Source organism: Lithobates pipiens, unplaced genomic scaffold (genome assembly GCF_037356315.1).
Source record: "Lithobates pipiens isolate NorthernLeopardFrog02 unplaced genomic scaffold, aLitPip1_a1.2 Scaffold_17, whole genome shotgun sequence".
NCBI lineage: Eukaryota > Metazoa > Chordata > Amphibia > Anura > Ranidae > Lithobates > Lithobates pipiens.
In genome coordinates, this window is record NW_027507755.1 from 5,680,329 (window position 1) to 5,700,435 (window position 20,107).

At 43.4% G+C, this 20,107-nt stretch overlaps 1 protein-coding gene across 1 annotated transcript in view; it reads right to left on the bottom strand.

The window, feature by feature from the left end:
* Positions 1-12,806: 12,806 nt before the first annotated feature.
* The window catches only part of LOC143986611 (zona pellucida sperm-binding protein 4-like), a 62,821-nt gene continuing 55,520 nt past the window's right edge, over positions 12,807-20,107 (bottom strand). The window contains exons 10-12 of the mRNA XM_077485030.1: positions 15,139-15,208; positions 14,577-14,681; positions 12,807-13,040 (exon numbers count right to left, since the gene is read on the bottom strand). Coding sequence (XP_077341156.1) covers positions 12,829-13,040; positions 14,577-14,681; positions 15,139-15,208 — 387 coding nt within the window. The 3' untranslated portion in view covers positions 12,807-12,828. The remainder of the gene's footprint in view (positions 13,041-14,576; positions 14,682-15,138; positions 15,209-20,107) is intronic.

Here is a 20,107-nt window from a genome sequence, read left to right on the forward strand (position 1 = left end):
ACTGGTGAAAGGGTTAACTAGGGGGCAATCAGGGGGTTAAAAACTTTATTATTAGGTAGTATATGGGGGTACCTATAAAAAGCTGACAGCGAACCTAAACACTTACCTGCCCCTAACTAGCGACACCTGTGACTAATACAGTGTTCAGAAAACAATCGCTTAGTGACACTGGCGACAGGGGGTTGATCACGGGGTTAACCCTTTATTAGGTGGGGGTACCCTAGACCTAAAAGGGGGCCAACCCTAACTGCCCTACCACTTATAACTGTCACAATGCACCAATGCAGTAATCAGGAAAAAAAAAAAAAACTGCTATTGGTGTCACTGTGACAGAGGGTGCAAAATGTGCCTGCGTGTTCTACTGTATGTGTAGTGTCGGTGCAACTCGCGTGGATGTCTTCTCTCTTCGGCGCCGGAAGGAAAAGACCGACTCAAGGAGAGATTACATCACTTCCTCTACTTACAGTACAGCAACAGAGAAAGATTCTCATTCGCCGGGAATGATTGCAAGGGGGTGGCTATGAATCAGTGGAACGATGCCAACCGCCTCTGGCACCCCGGGGGGGGGGGGGGGGGCAAGACGCACCCTCTGCCCACAGGAGGCAAGTAACGTACCGGTACTTTACTGTGCCATTCTGCCGTCGTATATCATCCTGAGGCAGTCAGCAAGTGGTTAAGCCATTTAACAGTATACGAAACATTGTTACAACATTTCAAATTGTGCAAAAGATATATCTCCATACACATAAAGGTATATTTACCATGGGGCAGATGAAAGAGTGAGGATGTATCGCACAAACTTTTTTAGAAATCTAAACATTTGCGTTCAGCGATACCATTGTCTCCGTACGCCACCTCCAGGTGAATCCACGGTCTACTGGGGTTGCAAGGGGCCATGCTCTTGGACTTGGAGATGATGGGTGGCAAAGCACTTGCAATGGGATATTCAGACATCTCACTAGATAGTCGTCAAGTGTTCTATGAGTGTAAAATACTGCTTTGCGACTCCAGACTGGCTGGTACTAGATCAAATATGAAATTCATGTTAGTTTAATAAAATGGGCAACTCATAATTAAATGAATTTGTAAATTAGTTGTAATTGACATTAGAAAAATATAATAAATTAGAATGAAATGGAAAATTGGGTATTGTTACCCAATTAATAAAAATATAAAGTGGATGAGGTAAGGGATGATGAAAAGATGTTAGGGTGTGGGAATGTGATCAAGGCGTGATGCAAAACACTAGAAAACTGGTGTTAAAAAGAATATATAATAAATACTTTAAAATGTTTGAAATATTAATAGTGGGCATAGGGTGCATAAGGTAACGAAAAATTGTCGTTTTTTGTTTGGCACTCCATAGGTGTGTAACCCTATATACAAATATTAAAAGTGTTTAGGGATGAAACCTTATCTATATTAAATTAACAGTACATTTGTAAAAAATCCCAAAATAGGAAACGTGAGTAAATGAAGTGATCATATGGAGTGCCAAACAAAGCATGAAGTGAATGACACTAAATGGGAAAATGCAAAGTACTTGAGAGTAAAGCCATATCTACCGTATTTATCAGCGTATAACACGCACCCCAAGTTTAGGAGGGAATTTAAAAGAAGAAAAAAAAAAAACTTTTAGGAGGGAAGTTTAAAGGAAAAAAAAGTTACATTTAAATGCCCATCAATGCAGCCTTGTCAGTCATTTGCAGCCTTCCATTGCAGCCTTGTCTTTGCCTTTTAAAATGGCGCCACCAAGATACAGAGCGGATGTCCTGTGTATCTCAGCGCCGCTCGGTCGTTATCGGCTATTTTTGGACACACTCGGTCGGTCTCAGCGGCATTCCGAAAGCCGCAGAGTGCGGCCGAAAATACCTGGAAGCGGCAGAAAGAGATAGAAGCAGCGGGGGGGGGGATCAGCATATAACACGCACCCCCCAATTTGCCCCTGATTTTAGGGGGAAAAAAAAGTGCGTGTTATATGCTGATAAATACGGTATATGGAATTAAAATAGTATAATACTTTGTAAACAACCCCAAAATGGGAAATATAAGTAAATTAAAAATTACAAATATCACAGGATACAAATATCAGCCAGTCTGGTGTGTTCAAAACGCTGCCTTTACTTGGTACTCCATCATTAATAGGTATATTAGCAGCACTCTAGACATCACATCAAGATCGCCTGGGAGCTGTAAATTTATATATTATCTATGCTATATTGCCCATTGCTAGCAGCTGCTCAACCCCTCCCCTGCCAGCCCTTCCAGCGTCCGCGTGGTCCCCTCGGTGTTCCGGAAGACGCGAGCCACGGCAATTGCTGTCACCTCCGTTGCAATTGGGGAACCCGCGCATACGTGACGTCACTGACAGTCCAGCTGTGATCAAGGGACACCACCGGCACAAGAGGCTACCCACAGTGGCCCTAATGAAAGGGACAGAGCAGGACATGATGGTCCATAACGGATAAATCACTAAGAAGCAAACTTATTGTCTTACAAAAAGTGCAGGAGGAGTGGAGGGGGGTTGAGCACTTGCAAGCAAGGGGCAAGTAAGACCCCTTTCTCACCACATCTCTGGAGTGCTGCTAATATGCCTAATAAGAATGGAGTACCAAGTAAGCAGTGTTTTGAACACACCAGACCGGCTGATTTTTGTATTTTTCATTCACTTACATTTGCCATTTTGGGGTTGTTTGAGAGTAAAGCCATTAGGTATATGGAATTTAAAAGAGTATATTACTTTGCAAATACTTTGAATTTTCCCATTTAGTGTCATACACTTCATGCTTGTTTGACACTCCATATGATCACTTCATTTACTCATATTTCCTATTTTGGGATTTTTTTTTTTACAAATACTGTTAATTTAATATAGATAAGGTTTCACCCCTAAACACTTATTTGTATATAGTGACACACACACACACACACACCTATTGTTGGTTTGGTACTCCATATTTTTGTTCACTGAACAAATGGCCTTTTTCACTACCTTATGCACCATATGCCCACTATTAAAGTTTCAAACATTTTCAGTATTCATTATATATTCTTTTTAACACCAGTTTTCTAGTGTTTTGCATCACGCCTTGATCACATTCCCACACCAACACCTTTTCATCATCACTTACACCATCTTACCTCATGCACATCCACTTTATATTTTTATTAATTGGGTAACAGTACCCAATTTTCCTTTTCATTCTAATTTATAATTTATTATATTTTTCTAATGTCAATTAAAACCAATTTCACAAATGAATTAAATTAATAAACTATGTAATAAAATAAATAGGCAACTCAAACAAACATGGATTTCATATTTGATTTAGTACCAGCCAGTCTAGAGTCGCAAAGCAGTACTTGACACTGACAGAACATTTGAGGACTATCTAGTGAGATTTCTGAATATCCCATTGCAGGTGCTTTACCACCCGCCCTCTCCCCAGGTACAAGAGCGTGGCCCCTTGCAAGCCCAGGGGACTGTGGATTCACCTGGAGGTCATGGAGGGGGATGTGCAGAGATTATGTTATCACAGTTTTTTTAGCAATCTGGTTTGTGCGAAACATCCTGCACGCTTTCATCTGCCCAGTGGTAAATATACCTGTGTGTGGAGATATACCTTTTGCATAATTTGAAATGTTGTAACAATGTTTTGTATACTTTTAAATGTCTTAATTAGAACTTTGATATATTTTCCTAGAATTGAAATCCCCCTGAAGAAGACCAGAAACAAAAAAAGGGTTGAAATGCATTAGGGTATTCATGTGGATAGTAATATGGTAAATGTAACTGGCAAATCATGTTTCCCTTTGGGTGTTTTTTGGCATGAGCAATGTTTTATGTTTGTTTGTCGAAAATCAGGGCTTGTCTTTTAAAATCAAATTCATTGTATATTTATCATCTTTTTTTTTTTTATCTAATCAAGACTTTAACATAATTAATCTTTTGCTGCCTAAAAATATCCTGGGGAAATTTTTCCATATGTAGCGCTGACATCTTTGATTATTGATGTGATTATGCATGCTTTAATGTAAGGTACATGGACATTACTGTGGTTTCATACCACTAGTGACCAAATATGGGTAACGCACCTGTTTATTATGACCTCAGAACAGTCCAAAGACTTGTACAGGAAGTGACTGTTTGTTTTGGATTCTGGAGGTTGACCTTGTTACCCAGGAGTCCGTGTGACCTACCCATGAACACTTACGCAGTGGATGCTAGGTAGGGGATAAAAAAAAAAAAAAAAAAAAAAAAAAAAAAAAAAGGGACCCGAGTGACCATTTTAGGTCTCCTGGGACCACGCTGCCTGCCTGTGCAGATCTGTGGAGAGGTTTCCCCGAGAGAGAGTAGCTGACAGCTATTGCAGGGTGTGAGCCTGTTTGTTTTTGTGAGGTGACCTGAAAGACGGTAGCTGGATTGAGAAGGTCCAAAGACACTCAGCAGAGAATTGGATTGATACAGAGCATCTGGCCCAGCTGACGGAAAGGCAAGCTACAGTCACCAGACCAATGTGATCACGTGGAACTCTGATCCAGTTGGTGAGCGGGATGCGGCCTACCGTTTTTTAACTTTTGCACGCAGTTAGACTCACATACAGGCCTCACTGGAACCTGTAGTTCCACGGAGCCGTAGCAAAGCAACCGACATTGAGCAGGCTTGAGGCCCATCTACTTTGGCGCCTCAGCGTTTGTAAATAAGTTACTGAAGTTACGCCAGGAGCATTTCAGCTTAATCCTCCATGACCTTTGGATTACAAATAAAAAAAAAGGAGTGACTTTAGCTAGCGTAGAAAAGAAGACCCCGGATAAAGTACTGTAAGTGAGGCCTCACGTATAGCCTTTAAAGCAAGGGGAGCTCCCGGGTTTAAATACATATTTTATATTATAATATATTGTGCTGTCGTCCTATGTTGGGATGACAGCACAATTACTGTAACCACCTGTCTAAATAATTTACAGTAAACAATATTTCTGGTTAAGTATCTGGTTGTGTGGCGTATGTTTTTTCCCCACCAGGTGGAGCCAGTGGATCCTGAGGGTATAATACAAGTACTTTGCATTGCTATATATTGTACTGTATTACATTGCACCACAGCTGTGCCAAGGGGATCAAGTTAGTGGGGTTTCTAGGTCGAGTGCAGGCCCAATTCAAACCAGCAGCTCCTTCGGGGGTCAGTGCTACATATACTTTTGGGTTGTGCAGCCCCAGGGACTCTTATGAGCTTTCCCTATTCTAACCATATACATGTGATTAGTTCAAACAATAACAGATTACAAAAAAATTAAAATAAAAGCAAAAAGTCCTAAAACAAAGTATGAAATATTGCAAAGCAAAAATAAGTTTTTCTTGGAGCAATTTAAATCAATGTCAAAAGTGGTTTACTCTATACCATAGAATTTAATGAATCTCTATTATGCATTTGTCTAAAGTAGTTGGGGTTGATTTACTAAATCCACTCTTCACTGCAAGCCCGGATGCTGCAAATCTGAGGCCCCATTCACACCTGAGCATTTTGTAGCTTGAAGCCTGAAACTACAAAACGCTGGAGAGAAAAAAAAAATAAAAAAAATAAAAAATTGTATTATTCTCGATGGAGATGGTTCACATCTCCACTCCAAGTTGCCTGAAGCTCAAACAAGTTCTGGACTTTTTTGGTGGATCGTATCGGGCAGATTTGGGTGTTTTTACACTTGTCACCTTTTGCCCTTTGATCACATGATTTTGTGCCTCAAAACACCATACTCAGAATATGATGAAAATGGGGCTGAGGGTACGATCTGAAATCTGCCGATTTTATCATCCAATCAGGTACAAGCAAAAATGCTGATTTTCTTTGCATGTCTCACTCAGATCTGCAACGACTGCAATTCCAAGTGCACAAAAAAAAAACACCCCCACACCTCTGTGTCGTCTATATCCTCTTTTCCTGCCACATCATGGCAGCATACACCTATGGGTTGTGGCCCCATCTCCGCAACCCGATAGACCCTCTTAGCCATTAAACCCTGAGAGGACACCCGCCCAAGTATTCTTCCCCCCCCCTCACCTGTCAAGGACCGAACATGCATTCCTTACCGCTCTCGCCCCAGCCAGGTTCAAGCCTCTCCTGGGTGGAAGTCCATACCTGTACAGCCTCTAAATTAGCTAAACAGAAGGGCCCCACTCTGATGGTCTCAGGAGTATGTTAAAGCACTTTACAAACCTTAAATAGGTTTATTGCCTGCAGCAGCCTCCAGCCTTTCCTTCTGAGAGGAAAAAACCCCACAACACACACTTTAAAACCTTTGAGCCCTGTAGTCCTATGCATAGGGCCGAGTGTCTCAACTTTTCTGCGCATGTGCAGACAACAGAATTTTGCCCATTTCATCCCCTTTCCAGCTTTCAAGATGGCACCGGACACTACGGAGCGCTAGTGCGCATGTGCAAACGTGACATCACCACCGCGACAATTAAAAAAAATGCTGTTTCTTCCCTGAGCTCTGCAAAGGGGAGAAACGATCTACATACTGCTGGATCATCTGGTCTGTTACTCTGCACTCTCTCTATCCTCCATATCAGCTCCATAGCCTTATTTTCCTCAGTTTCATTCTGCCTTTGATATATGGATGTTGATTCATCGATGAGGACGATTCACCAATGCTTCACCGATGATGATTCACCACTGATTCACCGATAATGATGATGATGATGATTCACCAATGATCAGTGAATCAATCGTTGAATCATGAAAGTCGTGGGTGAATCATAATTCACTCATGGGGGAATCATGAATCACCCACAATTATGATTCATCCAGAATTATTATTCACCCACAATCATCACGATTCACCCATGGGTGAATCATGATTCACCCACAATTATCATGATAATTGTGGGCGAATCATGAAATTGTGGGCGAATCATGAAATTGTGGGCGAATCATGAAATTGTGGGTGCGTCATGGGTGAATCATGAAATTGTGGGTGCGTCATGGGTGAATCATGATAATTGTGGGTGCGGCGTGATAATTATGGGGGAATCATGGGTGAATCATGAAATTGTGGGTGAATCATGGGTGAATCATGACAATTGTGGGTGAATCATGAAATTGTGGGCGAATCATGATAATCGTGGGCGAATCATGATAATCGTGGGCGAATCATGATAATCGTGGGCGAATCATGATAATCGTGGGCGAATCATGATAATCGTGGGCGAATCACCCACAATTGATAATTGTGGGTGCATGACAATTATGGGTGCATCATGGGTGAATCGTGACAATTGTGGGTGAATCGTGATAATTGCGGGTGAATCACCTACAATTATGATTCACCGATAATTGTGGGCGAGTCATGATAATTGTGGGTGATTCACCCACGATTAATTGTGGGTGAATGATAATCATGGGTGAATGATGACGAGGTTTCATGATAACGACTGCCACTAATGCTGTCCAATTGAACAGCCCTACCCGGTTTTCCAAATCATCATATTCAAGAAGGGAGCCCTCAAGGAGCCGCTCAAGCCACAGGCAAAGCAGCTCAGATTGCGGCAGAAGTCGCTCAAGGTGCAGGAGAAGCTGTTCCAAATCCTATTCACGGCATAGCCACGCCTATCATAGGAAATCTCCTACACGCAGCCACTCCCCTCCCACGCAGCATCCCTGTCCATCCAGGAACTCCTGCTGGATTTGCGGCACCACTGCACTTCTGGACAAGCTAGCTTGGCGCATGTGCTTCAAACAAAGCAACCAGAGACAAAGAGCTAGACAAAAAGTAGTCGGCTAGAGAATCACCCCTCGAAATCAAGTAGGTCCAAAGTCACCAGGCCTGTACAAGGCACCTCTTCTGCTACTCCCTCAAAAGAAAATAAATAAATTGGATCCCCTATCTGATGATGATGATCTAGAGACTTCCACCAGCATTGATCTTTCACTAATTGGACCATTCGTGAAATCAGTGAAGGAAGCAAAATCGATTGGGTGTTTTTTTTTTTGGGTTTTTTTTCCTTCCACCCAAACTCAAAAATTGAGGAAATACTTTCCAAACCTTAAAGACCTGGAGACCTTCCCATTCATGAACAAACTTGAAGATCTAATCATGGATGAGTGGCAAAAGCCAGAGAAAACTAAATAAAATGACCGTCTCAGTAATAGGTTCTTTAAGCGGATAGAGCTTTGCTAACCCAATGTTAACCCACTAGTATTACCGCCAGTGGTAGACTAGACTACTCTCTGATGCGCCTCACTAGGCCCGCAACACTCCCAATACAAGACGCAGTCACATTTAAAGACGTGTTGGATAGAAAAGAAAGACAGACTTGGATCTCAAAAAAACCTACTTGTCTGCAGGTGGCGCTTGTAGAGCAGTGACACTGGCAGCTGTGGGTAGGGCCATCTCTAGCTAGTCCTTTAAATGCCAAGAAGCTGGTGACAGAAGGGGTGGAACAGGAAAAGGGTAATTTCAGCCCTCCGGGAGCTTAGCCTTGCAGGAGACTGTCGCAGAAGCCTCCGTGGATACAATAACATTGCTCTTGAAACAGATTTTAAGTTCAGCGATGGCCAGAAGGGCGCTTTGGCTGAAAGTCTGGTCGGCAGATCCCGCCTCAAAGTCCAACAGGAGTAAAATCACTTTTGATGGCAAACCTTTTCGGAGAAAAGCTGGACCCAGATATTTCCAAAGTTACCGGCGGAAAGTCGGGACTTAGCCCTTCAGACAGAAGGCCCAGAACCCTGCCTCTAGGAGAAATCTCCCGGGGAAAAAAAAAACCCCAGGGAGGCAAAATCTCACAGGCCCGGTTAAGAGAATAGGAGGAACCAGAAGAACCCCCAGTCATCTTTCCTCAAGCTCCAAAAATCCAAGACCCTTACCACAGGGGATCAAAAGTCTTTTTGAAGGTGCATCTGCCCACCAGCTATAGTAGGGGCCAGGCTCATGGAGTACAAACAGGTCTGGGTGGAAACAAGGACCCCGTGGACAGTGGTTACTGTCCAGTCCGGGCACAAATGGAGATTCAAGAGACCGTCACCAAGAGACCAATTCTGTACAACCAGGACTACCGGCATCTCGAGAGCGGAAGATGCTACTAACACAATACGTTGAAGGTCTGATCCAGAAGGAGGCCATAGTGAAAGTTCCACCATCCCAAACAGGGTTTTACTCAGTTATTCTTGGTGAAGGAAAAAAACACAAGGGACCTGCACCCCATTCTGGACTTGAAAAATCTCACTCGGTCAACCTTAGTGAAGACATTCAAGATAGAAAGCCTGCAGTCAATTCTTCAGGCCATGAACATCAGGGAATGGATGCTTTCCGTCAATATACAGGACGCCTAGCTGCACATTACCATTCATACTTAAAAAAAAAAGGTCACGTTTTGCCGTAGGTCATCACCAGTTCCAATGTCTCCCGTTCGGGATCTCCACCACCCCAACAACGTTCAAAGTCTTGCTGCCAGAGATAGCCTTACAGGGAGCAAGGCTTAAGAGTCCATCATTACCTGGCCGATCTCCTCCTGCTTGCCCGACAAATCGAGATTCCCTCCTACTGCATCAATTTATTCTGATCACTACCCTGCAAATGTTTGGCTGGATTATAAACTGGGGGAAAGAAACTTACACCCCACCCCGAGAATGATCTTCCTGGGGGTGGAAATGGATACCTGTCTCAACAAAATAGATCTCCCTCAGGGGAAATTCCCAGTCTGATCCAAAAAGCAAAAATGCTACTTGCATCTACCACACTCTTTCAGCCAGAGTACCTCAGCATATTGGGATCATTCTCAGCAACCATCCTGATGGTCCAGTGGAACACAAGACCTCTTCAGACATCACTTTTAAGACAGTGGAATGAGGTGTCACTTCAGATGCCAGCATGAAAGGCTGCATCCAAGCTCTGCTAGCCTTCAGCCCCCCCTCAAGGGAAAATAAGTCCTGTTAAAATTGGACAACAGGGTGGCAGTTGCCTATATCAACAGGCAAGGAGGCACTCCATGATGCAGGAAGTCTGCCCAGTTAGAGTGGGCACAGCTAAACCTGTCAGACTAACAGCAATGCATGTCCCAGGAGTTCAAAACCAACTGGCCGACTCAAAGCCAGAATTTTGTATCCAACAACGAATGAGCTTTAAGACACCAAGCCTTTTCCCTCATAACCAAAATGTGGGGGGGGGGGGGGGGGATACTGGATATGGACCTGGCAGCAACACCAACCAACACGAAGTGCCAGAGCTATCTGGCGAGAGTTCCCATCGGCGGAGGGCACAGACTGTCTGCAGCACGACTGGAACTTCCACCTGGGCTACATCTTTCCACCGATGCCCCTTATTCGAAGATTTCTACTCGGACTCAAGAGGTCAGAGTCTACAGTGATAGCAGTCCTCCCCTTTTGGCCGAGACAGCCATGGTTCACAACACTCCAACCGAACACAGCAAAGCCATTGCTGCTCCCGATGACAATGGATCTACTCACACAGGTTCAACGCCTTCACCCATTCCCGGAAAGGCAGCACCTTAGAGCCTGGAGATTGAAAGGGCTAGGTTTTTAGTCCAAGGTTGCTCCCAGAAAGTGGTAGATGCTCTTCAAGCCATAAAATGCACCAGCAATACCTATAAAAAGGGTCTGGGACAAGTTCCTCTCAGTCACACAACAGCAATCCTGGAACCCATCATCTCCAACAGTCACTGAGATCCTTGAGTTTCTCCAGCTAGGCTTAGATAAAGGCCTTGGTCTAGTACCCTGAAGGTACACGTGTCAGCCCTGTCCACCATGACAGGAGTGAAATGGGCACAGAAGCCCCTTGTCATTCAATTCCAAAAGGCCTGCCTAAAGTTGAGGGCACCTAGAAAACCTTGCTTCCCGACATGGGACCTTTTGGTAGTGCTAGAGGCCTTATTCCATGAACAGTTCTTTCTGATGGAGGGCAGCTGTGGAACCCAACTCTCAAGGTCACCTCCCTAATAGCAATTAGATAGGCTAAAAAGTCTTGGAGATGTAGACCCTACTGGCAAAGGAACCATACCTAACCATCTACCCAGACAAGGTAGTCTTAAAGCCATTTCCTTACCTGTCGCATCTTCATGGCAGCATACACCTATGAGTTGTGGCTCCGCCTCCACAACCTGATAGGACCACGTAGCTACTAAACCCTGAGAGGGCACACACATACATACACCCTCTCGGGGTTTAATAGCTATGCGGTCCTATCAGGTTGCATTTTAAATGATGTTTATATGGACATCTAGTGGTCCTACCCACATATCTTAAACTTATACCACACAGGCAAGTTAGTAAGCAACATTTAGTGGTGCAAGTGATTAATCTTTTAATTTTGAACTCACTTCCATCCAATGATTTTAAGATTCTACTTTTTTTAATTTGCGGTTGAAGGTCCTGGCGAGCGGCCCCCATATATTAGGTGGCAGAGCACATTTAAGAAGAGCATGCATCACTAATGCACGTGGGTGAAAGAAAAAAGGCATTAGATGAGTTCAGCTTTGCACCAATTCATACTTGAATTTTAGGACTTTTTGCAATCAATTATTGGTTGTGTTTAAACTAATCACAAAATTGTATCCAAGCTAGTGCCTCAAACAGTACATATACATTTCTTTAATTTGCACTGCCTGGAGGAAAATGTATTGCGTTTTAACTTTAAATTTGCTTATTTTACTGTAGAGTGGTAAGGGAGTCCTCCAAATCGTGGAAGTTTTGAAATATTCAGTTGATAAATTGAGGTTCATGCTCCCAACTCCATGTCACATTGCACTGTACGTTTCATATCTTGGATATGCTCAGCAAGAATCTTTTGCTGAAAGACCATAGGATTGAAAAAAAAATAAATTAAAAAATCATATCTCCTTTAACCGGTTCCCAACTGGTGATGTACATCGGCCGAATGGCACAGCTGCGCAAATGGGTGTACCTGTACGTCCCTTTGAATTTAGCGCCGTGCCATTGCGTACGTGCCACCGGCAGCTCCTTGAGTCGGGTTGCGAGTCCTGTGGACTATGTCCACGGGGATACCCACAATTGTCTCACGGAGAGGAATAACAGGGAGAGGCTAATGTAAAACAAGCATTTCCCCATTCTGCCTAGTGACACCGATCACAGCTCCCTGTGATTGGGCGCTATGATCAGTGAGGTGCACAGCTAGTCCATACCCCCTACAGTTAGAAACACTCCAGGACACACTTAACCCCTTTACTGGCAGACACATTTACAAACGCTTATTGCAATTTTTTTTTACCAGAAATTTTAAGAATACATATCGGCCTAAACTGAGAAAAAAAATTTGGGGGATATTTATTATAGCAAAAAAATTTCTCTTCAAAATTGTTGCTCTTTGTTTATAGCACAAAAAATAAAAAGTGCTCTGGTCTTTGGCCAGCAAAATGGTCCAGGGCTTAAGTGGTTAATAGTTTTACAGACAACATGATTAGCTTTAAGTAGTCCAAGTTATAAACTATTTCACCTGCTCTAGAACTAAAATTTGTGGCCACACCATTTTTTTTATCATATGGACTAGGCTTGTACATTTCATGGAAAAAAGCTGGATTATCACAGAAAATATGATATGGGGGGGGGGGGGGGGGGGGGGGGGGAGCCTGCCAGGGCCCGGCCCACCCCGATGGCATCATTCTAGATCAGATCAGTGACTCACTTCAAATCATTAAAAGAATGACAAAACCGGTCATGTGTACAAAAACTAAGATCACCAATTTCTAGGATGGCAGGATCCCATTTTCCCCAGCACCTTTTCACTGCACAAGTCAAAAGCCACGGACCAAAAAAATAAAAAACCCACAGCAAACACAAAAACCACACAACACATCACTTTATTTCAAGACATTACCAGTTCACTGGATACAGTTCCGATATGTATGGATGGATGTTTTCTTAGAGGTTTGCCGATGAGCAAAGACCTAGATTTGCGCTGTCTGTTAAAGGCCCAGATAGAAAGAGTCAATAGCAAAACTCCCAACATCCCTAATGTCACCAATGCAATGTTCATCTGATCCTGCGGCAAAGACAGTCTTTCAACTCCATAGACTTCTAAATAAAAAAAACACCCCACACAAGTTAGTGAATTACAAAATTAGGATTGGTCACTTTCGGTCTACATCATATATGGTTTATTGAAGTTGACAATTACAAAAAAGTTAATTCCAGCACCAGGGACAGGACATGCTTCTAATGAAATGTAGCCTATGTCCTGCTGCCATTTTTAGAGCAATCAGAGCCTCCTCACTGCAGTGAACTTCTGGCTTTGCATGGGTTTACCATCACCACTAATGGTGAAGGCTTTCAGTTTGACATGCATCCAGTCGCAAACTTTTTGCATTGTGTGAAAATACGGCCTTCGGTGAATGGAGGCAAGGCAGATGAACAGCATGATACACACACACACCCCCCCCCCCCCCCCCAACAGTGGGAGTGTTTACAAGGGTCAACTTTAGTAATGTTAATTGTTGGATTTTTAAAAGTATATTTAAAACTATAGGTTTCAAAAGTCACCATGATCCAGGTCACAACCAATTCTGAATTTATGTAATGAGGATTTAGTCTATCCAATTAGGCAGTCCCTTGCCCTGCATAGTTGCTGGTAGATATAAAGGGGATTGTGAAATCAGATTGTTAACTTGAATGAGCTGCCTGCACACAGCAACTGGCTGCTCAAACCACTTCCCATAGTCCCAGATGGAGTCCTATTCATGGACTACAGGTCTCAAGCCCACATGACTGAATACACAGTCCTACGGGTGACAATGCGTGTCAGATTTCACCAGCTTTTGAACAGTGTTGTCACCCTGGGGAATACAATGGATTCCTTGGGTACAACATGCAATAAAACAAAGTTACAGGTAGGATGCCAAACCAAGTACATCTGTGATACTAGTAACGGACTACACCATTTTACACACAGTGCTGTGCAAAGGTTTTAGGCAAGTGGGAAAAAAAGCTTTCAGAAATAGAAAAAGGTAAAATTTTTAGCAATTAACAAAATGGAAAGTAAGTTCAAATCAATATTTGGTGTAACCACCTTCAAAACAAGCATCAATTCTAAGTATACTTTCACACAGTTTTTGAAGGAACTTAGGTTGTGGGCTGCCCGAGAGCCTTCAATCTGCTATCTCTTCCTATGTTCCCAGACAGACTGTTGAAATCAGGGCTCTGTGGGAGTCAAACCGTGACTGGATAAGTATCTGCTGATATTTCTTAGCGTTGACACCTGACCAAACCTCCAACTCCATTTGCAGAAATGCAGCCCTAAACTTGCAAGAACCTCCACCATGCTTCACTGATGCCTGCAGACACTCATCTGAAGAATTGATGTAGCCCTGAAGCCAAAGGATGGTCAACAAAATATTGGATTTCCCTTGTTCATCTACATTCCATTGTTAATTGGAAAAAACGAACTATTAACACGATTTCTGAAAGCACTCTTACTTTAAAATTTACAGCATTTTCTCACACCTGCCTACAACTTTTAGCACAACACTGTAGATACACTATAATGGCATCAGTTTGGGACAACCATTACCCAGTTAGTATACACAGTGTGAAAAAAAACTTTACACAGTCACTTACTTGGGACTTTTTGCATATTTTGCAGGAAGACCTCAAAGTACACGGGGGTATTCAAGGAGACCAGAACAGTCTTACCATTATTCATAAGGCTGTTTGACCTTTTCCCTGTAGAATGAAAAACATAAAAATTTTACATACACATGCAATGTCTGGCTGTTATGCTAATCTGTTCTATTCTGCTAACCAGGAAATAATCTAAAGCAATTTGCATTTGCAGGGAGGGTTGATCAATATTTTCTCAGAACAATTTTTTCAAAACCATTTTTATTTCTGCAATCTGTAGGAGCTCATTCTGACAGATCTCAAGCAGTTTTATCGGGAGGCAGGGTTGCGTTACAGTGCCACCTACATGAGGTGGGATCTGAGGGAGTTACCCCCACATTTGGGTGACAAGAGCTTACATAGCAGCTCTCCAAATATGGTCCCCCAATGCTGGTCTAGCAGCTCTTAATTACCAAAAACAATCTAAATGTACGAGGAACCTTTGGGGCAAATGGAATTTTAGCAAATTTGGAAGAACGAACACACACACACACACACACACACAAACACACAAACTTACTTCTAGAACATGTTGTGCAGGTCTCTTCAAGGCTGGGAATACATGCTGAAACACTGCAGTGTATATACACCTGGAACAGTCAAATATGTGGTGAATGTCTTTGCTGTAGGGAAGTACTGTAGTAATAGGACTGTCAACAAGTTCTATACGTCACAAGCACCACAAATACTGAAGGCAGAGGCTTTTCACATCCCCTAAACACTGGAATTTTAAAAGCGGATCTACCCCCAAGCCTTAGATGTAAAGACTGCATTTGTTCCCCCCACCTACAGATTCTACGGGCAATTTTCAGTCATAGTAAGGCAACACTACCTAAACCTTTAGTTTCAGGGCATGGGCAACAAGACAGAACCCTGCCCTTCTATTGTCCATAATGAAAAGGGTGTGGTTCTATTGCCATTTAAACCAGTGGATTTCAACATTGTCCTCAAGTACCCCCAACAGGCCATGTTCACAGGTGCTTTAAAAACAGTCAATGGCTTGGTATTTGGACAGCTATTTTATCCAAGAGAAATTCCCAAAACATGGCCTGTTGGGGTAATTGTAAAGGGTTGAGAACCACGGCTTTTTAACCAGCTAAGAACAATGCAAACCCCCCCACAGACACACAAACTTCTGATGCTTCCAGGTGACGTTGACATGTCCCCCCCCCCCCCCAGCACTCCATCGCAAGCATGCATTTTCCTGGGATGTCATGCTATGGGAATGCAAGCTTCCAATCAATATTGGCTAAGAGGGTTCCACGATGAATAATGGCAGGGTGTGTACATTAGATACATTTACACACACCATCAAGGACTGCCTGGGAGGCATCATCTCATCTGTGCCATCTGCAAGTGTTCGGAGCTTTAGCCAAGTATTTTTGGGTGGTCTATTTTCAAATCGCTCAAAAGACATTTGCGCTGGGGGCACATGCGAGACGTGAACCAGGAAGGAAGCACAGGCTGAGAGCTCTGTGATCCGGAGACAAACGGCACTTCCCCAGGGCTATAAACAGTGTTTTCTCCCGATTCATCTACGCACCCCTGGCAGGACACAGCGCACCGGCCCAAAAGGCCCCAACTACCTACTTGAGTGTAAGGGAACAGAGCATGATGTCCCAAGATGGCGCCCAGACGAAGCATATACACTTCCACATGCTGCTGCCTCCTCACCAGTGTGCTCCCTGGGAGACTGAGTATTCTCTACAACTCACAAAAGCAGACTTAGATGAGAGTCTCACATTAATGATAATAGCCCAAAAGTTCCAATCTGAGCTGCACAACCCTGGAGATAGCAGCCCCGTCAGCAGAACTGACTTTCTGGAAACCAAACCCGATGAGCTTGCCCTGGTCTACTCAGATCTCAAAAGGGAGCAAGAATCTTTCTGAAACTGCCCTGCAGCTCCAAGCCTACAACATTTAATTCCCCTCACAATAGAAAGCCTTTAAATGCATACAAATCTTTAGGTGCCGACATCTTTCTGCAGGAGATGCATTTCTCCACCCATCCTATTTAGATAAATCATTCAAACGATGTTGTTACTTTACCACCTTTGAGTCCTGATCTAGAGGGGCAGCTAGCATTAAAAATTTTATATTTCAAGTTCAGCAGACTTCTACAGACCCACAGTCATAGGTTCAATACAGGACAAATTAATAACTTTAGCCTCAGAATATGCCCCCAATGCATCTCGGGCTTCTTTTTAAAAAGCTCTTTCCAGGTTCTAGAAAGATTTCACTCACCCCATATGCTCATGGGGGGGGGGGGGGGGGATTTTAACTTCGTGGCCCACTGTGTTGGACAGGACCCGTATAGGTCCCACTTCTAATGCCTTTCCCCAAGTCTCTCCAACTTGCCCTAAAGTCTCATCAACTGATTGACGCCTGGGAGGTTCACAATGTTGGCTCCAGAGAATGCACCTTCTACTCCTATCCTCATGATAGCTACTCTTGCCTAGATTACATATTCTGTACACCCTCCCTGCTCGCAAATTCCACCTCAGCAAACACAAACATACATGTCTGCCCTTGGTCGGATCATTACATAGTATCCAGCCATCTCTCCTGTATAGGTCTCCCTTATGCTACTAGAACATGGAAACTCATTACATAGACCCCATAGTGAGTTCCCAACTGTCTGAACGCATTATAGAATATTTCAGACACAATGACAGATGACATATCCCCCACATCCCTCTGGGCATTCACAAGACTTCCTACTCCAAATTAATGAGAAAAAAAAAAAAAAAAAAGGGAAGGGTCCTTGATACCTTACTTTCAGAACACACAGAAGTGTCTCAAATGGGCTAAGGCTCGCTTCCTCCTCCACAGCAATTCAGCCTCCACTATGGTTTGCACACAAGCTAAAACAAAAACACCCAACTGACACGCCTCTACAAATTAGACAATGATGGTAATCTTACCACTCACCTGAGAGACATTCTGAACATTTTCTCTTCTCAGAAGCCATTTTTTGCCCCTAGCTTCTGACCTCCCGCTTCCCCCCCAGCTCTGAGGAGCAGTTACAAATCCTCAACACCCCATGCACAACAGAGGAAATAGCCACAATAATCCCCTCTAAAACCCCAGGTCTTTATCCTAATTCAGTGGCAATTGATCTGCACCGTGGCCGCACTTGATGGGCACCATGGATGAGCTCCAGCATGTTTGCAAAGCCCATTTGCAGGGCCTGCCAGCAAGTCGGCACTGCGCCAATCACAGGCAGCAAGACATTGTCCCGATGCGCGGCTGCAGAGATCAGGAAATGTCTCCCTGCCTGTGATTAGTGCAGCACCGACTTCCTGGCAGGCTCTGCACGTGGGCTTTGCGAACACACCGGAGCCCATCCATCCTTGATGGGCACAGTAGCTGCGTTTGGTTTTTTTTCAGTTTGCACTCCTCCAAAAATTTTGAACACCAGCAGCCACTGCTGTCTTTATACACTGCCTGTAGACTCACTGTTATGATAAACCCTCCCTGGCAATGTTTACCCCCCCCCCCCCCGCCCCGTATAGGTGTGCATTGCTGAAAGTTTTAAAATTTAAACTCCTAAAATAAAATACAACTGTGCTACCAAAAATTTAAAACAAAATACAAGCAGCCAACATTAATAATACAATTGCATAAAACAGAAACCAAAAAAATTTAGCGCTTAAAAAAAAAAAACCTCGTGGAGAGAAGTGTTATTATAACACACAAAAATTATAAATGTAGAAAATAGCGTAGCCAAGCTACACCAAATAAAGGCAAGTGCACTTAATAGAACTACACAAATGTGAAAAGTTCTTGTGACTCGTGACAAAAAAAAAAAAAAAGAAAGAAAAAAAAATTCTAGTAATGGACGTACCAAATGGCCTGGGGCAATACCAAGACCCTATATACGAAAAAAAAATAGTCTCTAATCCTAGATGGTCACTTCACGGTGCAGAGTAGCCAGGATCTGTTGCAATACCACACATCAAATACCCAGGAGGTGAAGACAATGAAGAAACCAGCAGCTGGATGTCACCCTTCATACAGATATCACGTTATAAACAAGAAAGGTAATGGGTACGCTTACCCGAAGGTGTGACCACACACACCTTGGTGATGAGTCAGACATCAAATTGCGATAGACAGCAATTCCTCCATCCAGGTGATGTAAACCTCAGCTGTGCCAATAAACCATCCAATCCGGGACGTTTTTCGACTCCAAGGAGGTAAAAGGCACAATCACACCCCAAAAAAGGTGCGTAAAAAACAATACAAAAAAAAAAAAAAAAAAAGGAGGGGAAAAAAAAAAACAACAAAACACCTCTTCATAGAGCAGATTAATCCGATAAAATAAATAAATAAATTTTATTAAAATTAAAAAACCAAGATACATGCATGTACAAGCCCTCAGTGAAGAAAGGGTACAAAAATACAGATATCAATAAAAAAGCGTGGAGAATCTCACCTGCGGGCTATGTACCCAACATGTTTCGCAATAACTTGCTTCAACTGGGGCATAACCTGCTGTGAAATCCCACGCTCAAATACTACTCTATCACCACCACAAAACTAACATCAGCTGTTGTTCAAAGACTGGGGCGGCAAAACTAATACAAAAAAGGAGTTACTCCTACACACCTTTGCTGACACTGACAGGGGATAAACCTATCAGTGAAGGGGCAGTATCACACCTAGCTTCTGTCCCTCCCACTCAAAACCAATCAAGGGGAGGGATAAACATGGACCCAATCAAAGCGGGCTAAAAGGGAGGGGCGGAGCGAACCCCCAATCAGAACCACCTACCGCTTTACTATCACAGGGGAACATCATAAAAAATAATGTCCATCTCAAATCAATCACCAAGGGCGAAACACGCCCATATGACAGAACACATCCCTCCTCACATAGGGGAGGATCGGTGATCAGCGCGAGAACGTCTACGGCAGAGTGCCACAGCGTTGCCATATACAGGCACCCGATGCCATGACAACTGTAGCCCCCACCCGAAGCGCGTTTCTCCTGGGGGGGGGGGGGTTATCTGATGTGGGGGGAGGGGGAGACGATAGCCACCGGGGGACCCCGGAGGTCAAGGATCGGAGGCCACTCTGTGCAAAACGAGCTGCAAAGTGGAGGCAAGTATGTTTAAAAAAAAAAATAAAAAAAATAAAAAAAATAAATAAAAAATACATAACGAGCCTTTAATTTTGGAAATGTACCGCTGTTGCACTTTTAACGCAAGTTTATTTCCCTTTATATTCTATAACAAACATTTTGAACATAGCGCAGAGAAATTCTATGACAAACACATGTAGTGTGCGCAGTGCAATATATATAGGTGGGGGGATTTGTGTGGGTGTGGCTTGAGTGAGCACATGGGCGGGGACAGGGGGCCCCAGGATCCTTTATTGCCCAGGTAGCACCACGAGTTGTCAGTCTGCCCCTGCAAGCAATAGAAGTGTATACCAAGAAGGGAGGGACCTGTGTCCGAATGTACATCAAAGAAAAGGATTTTACAG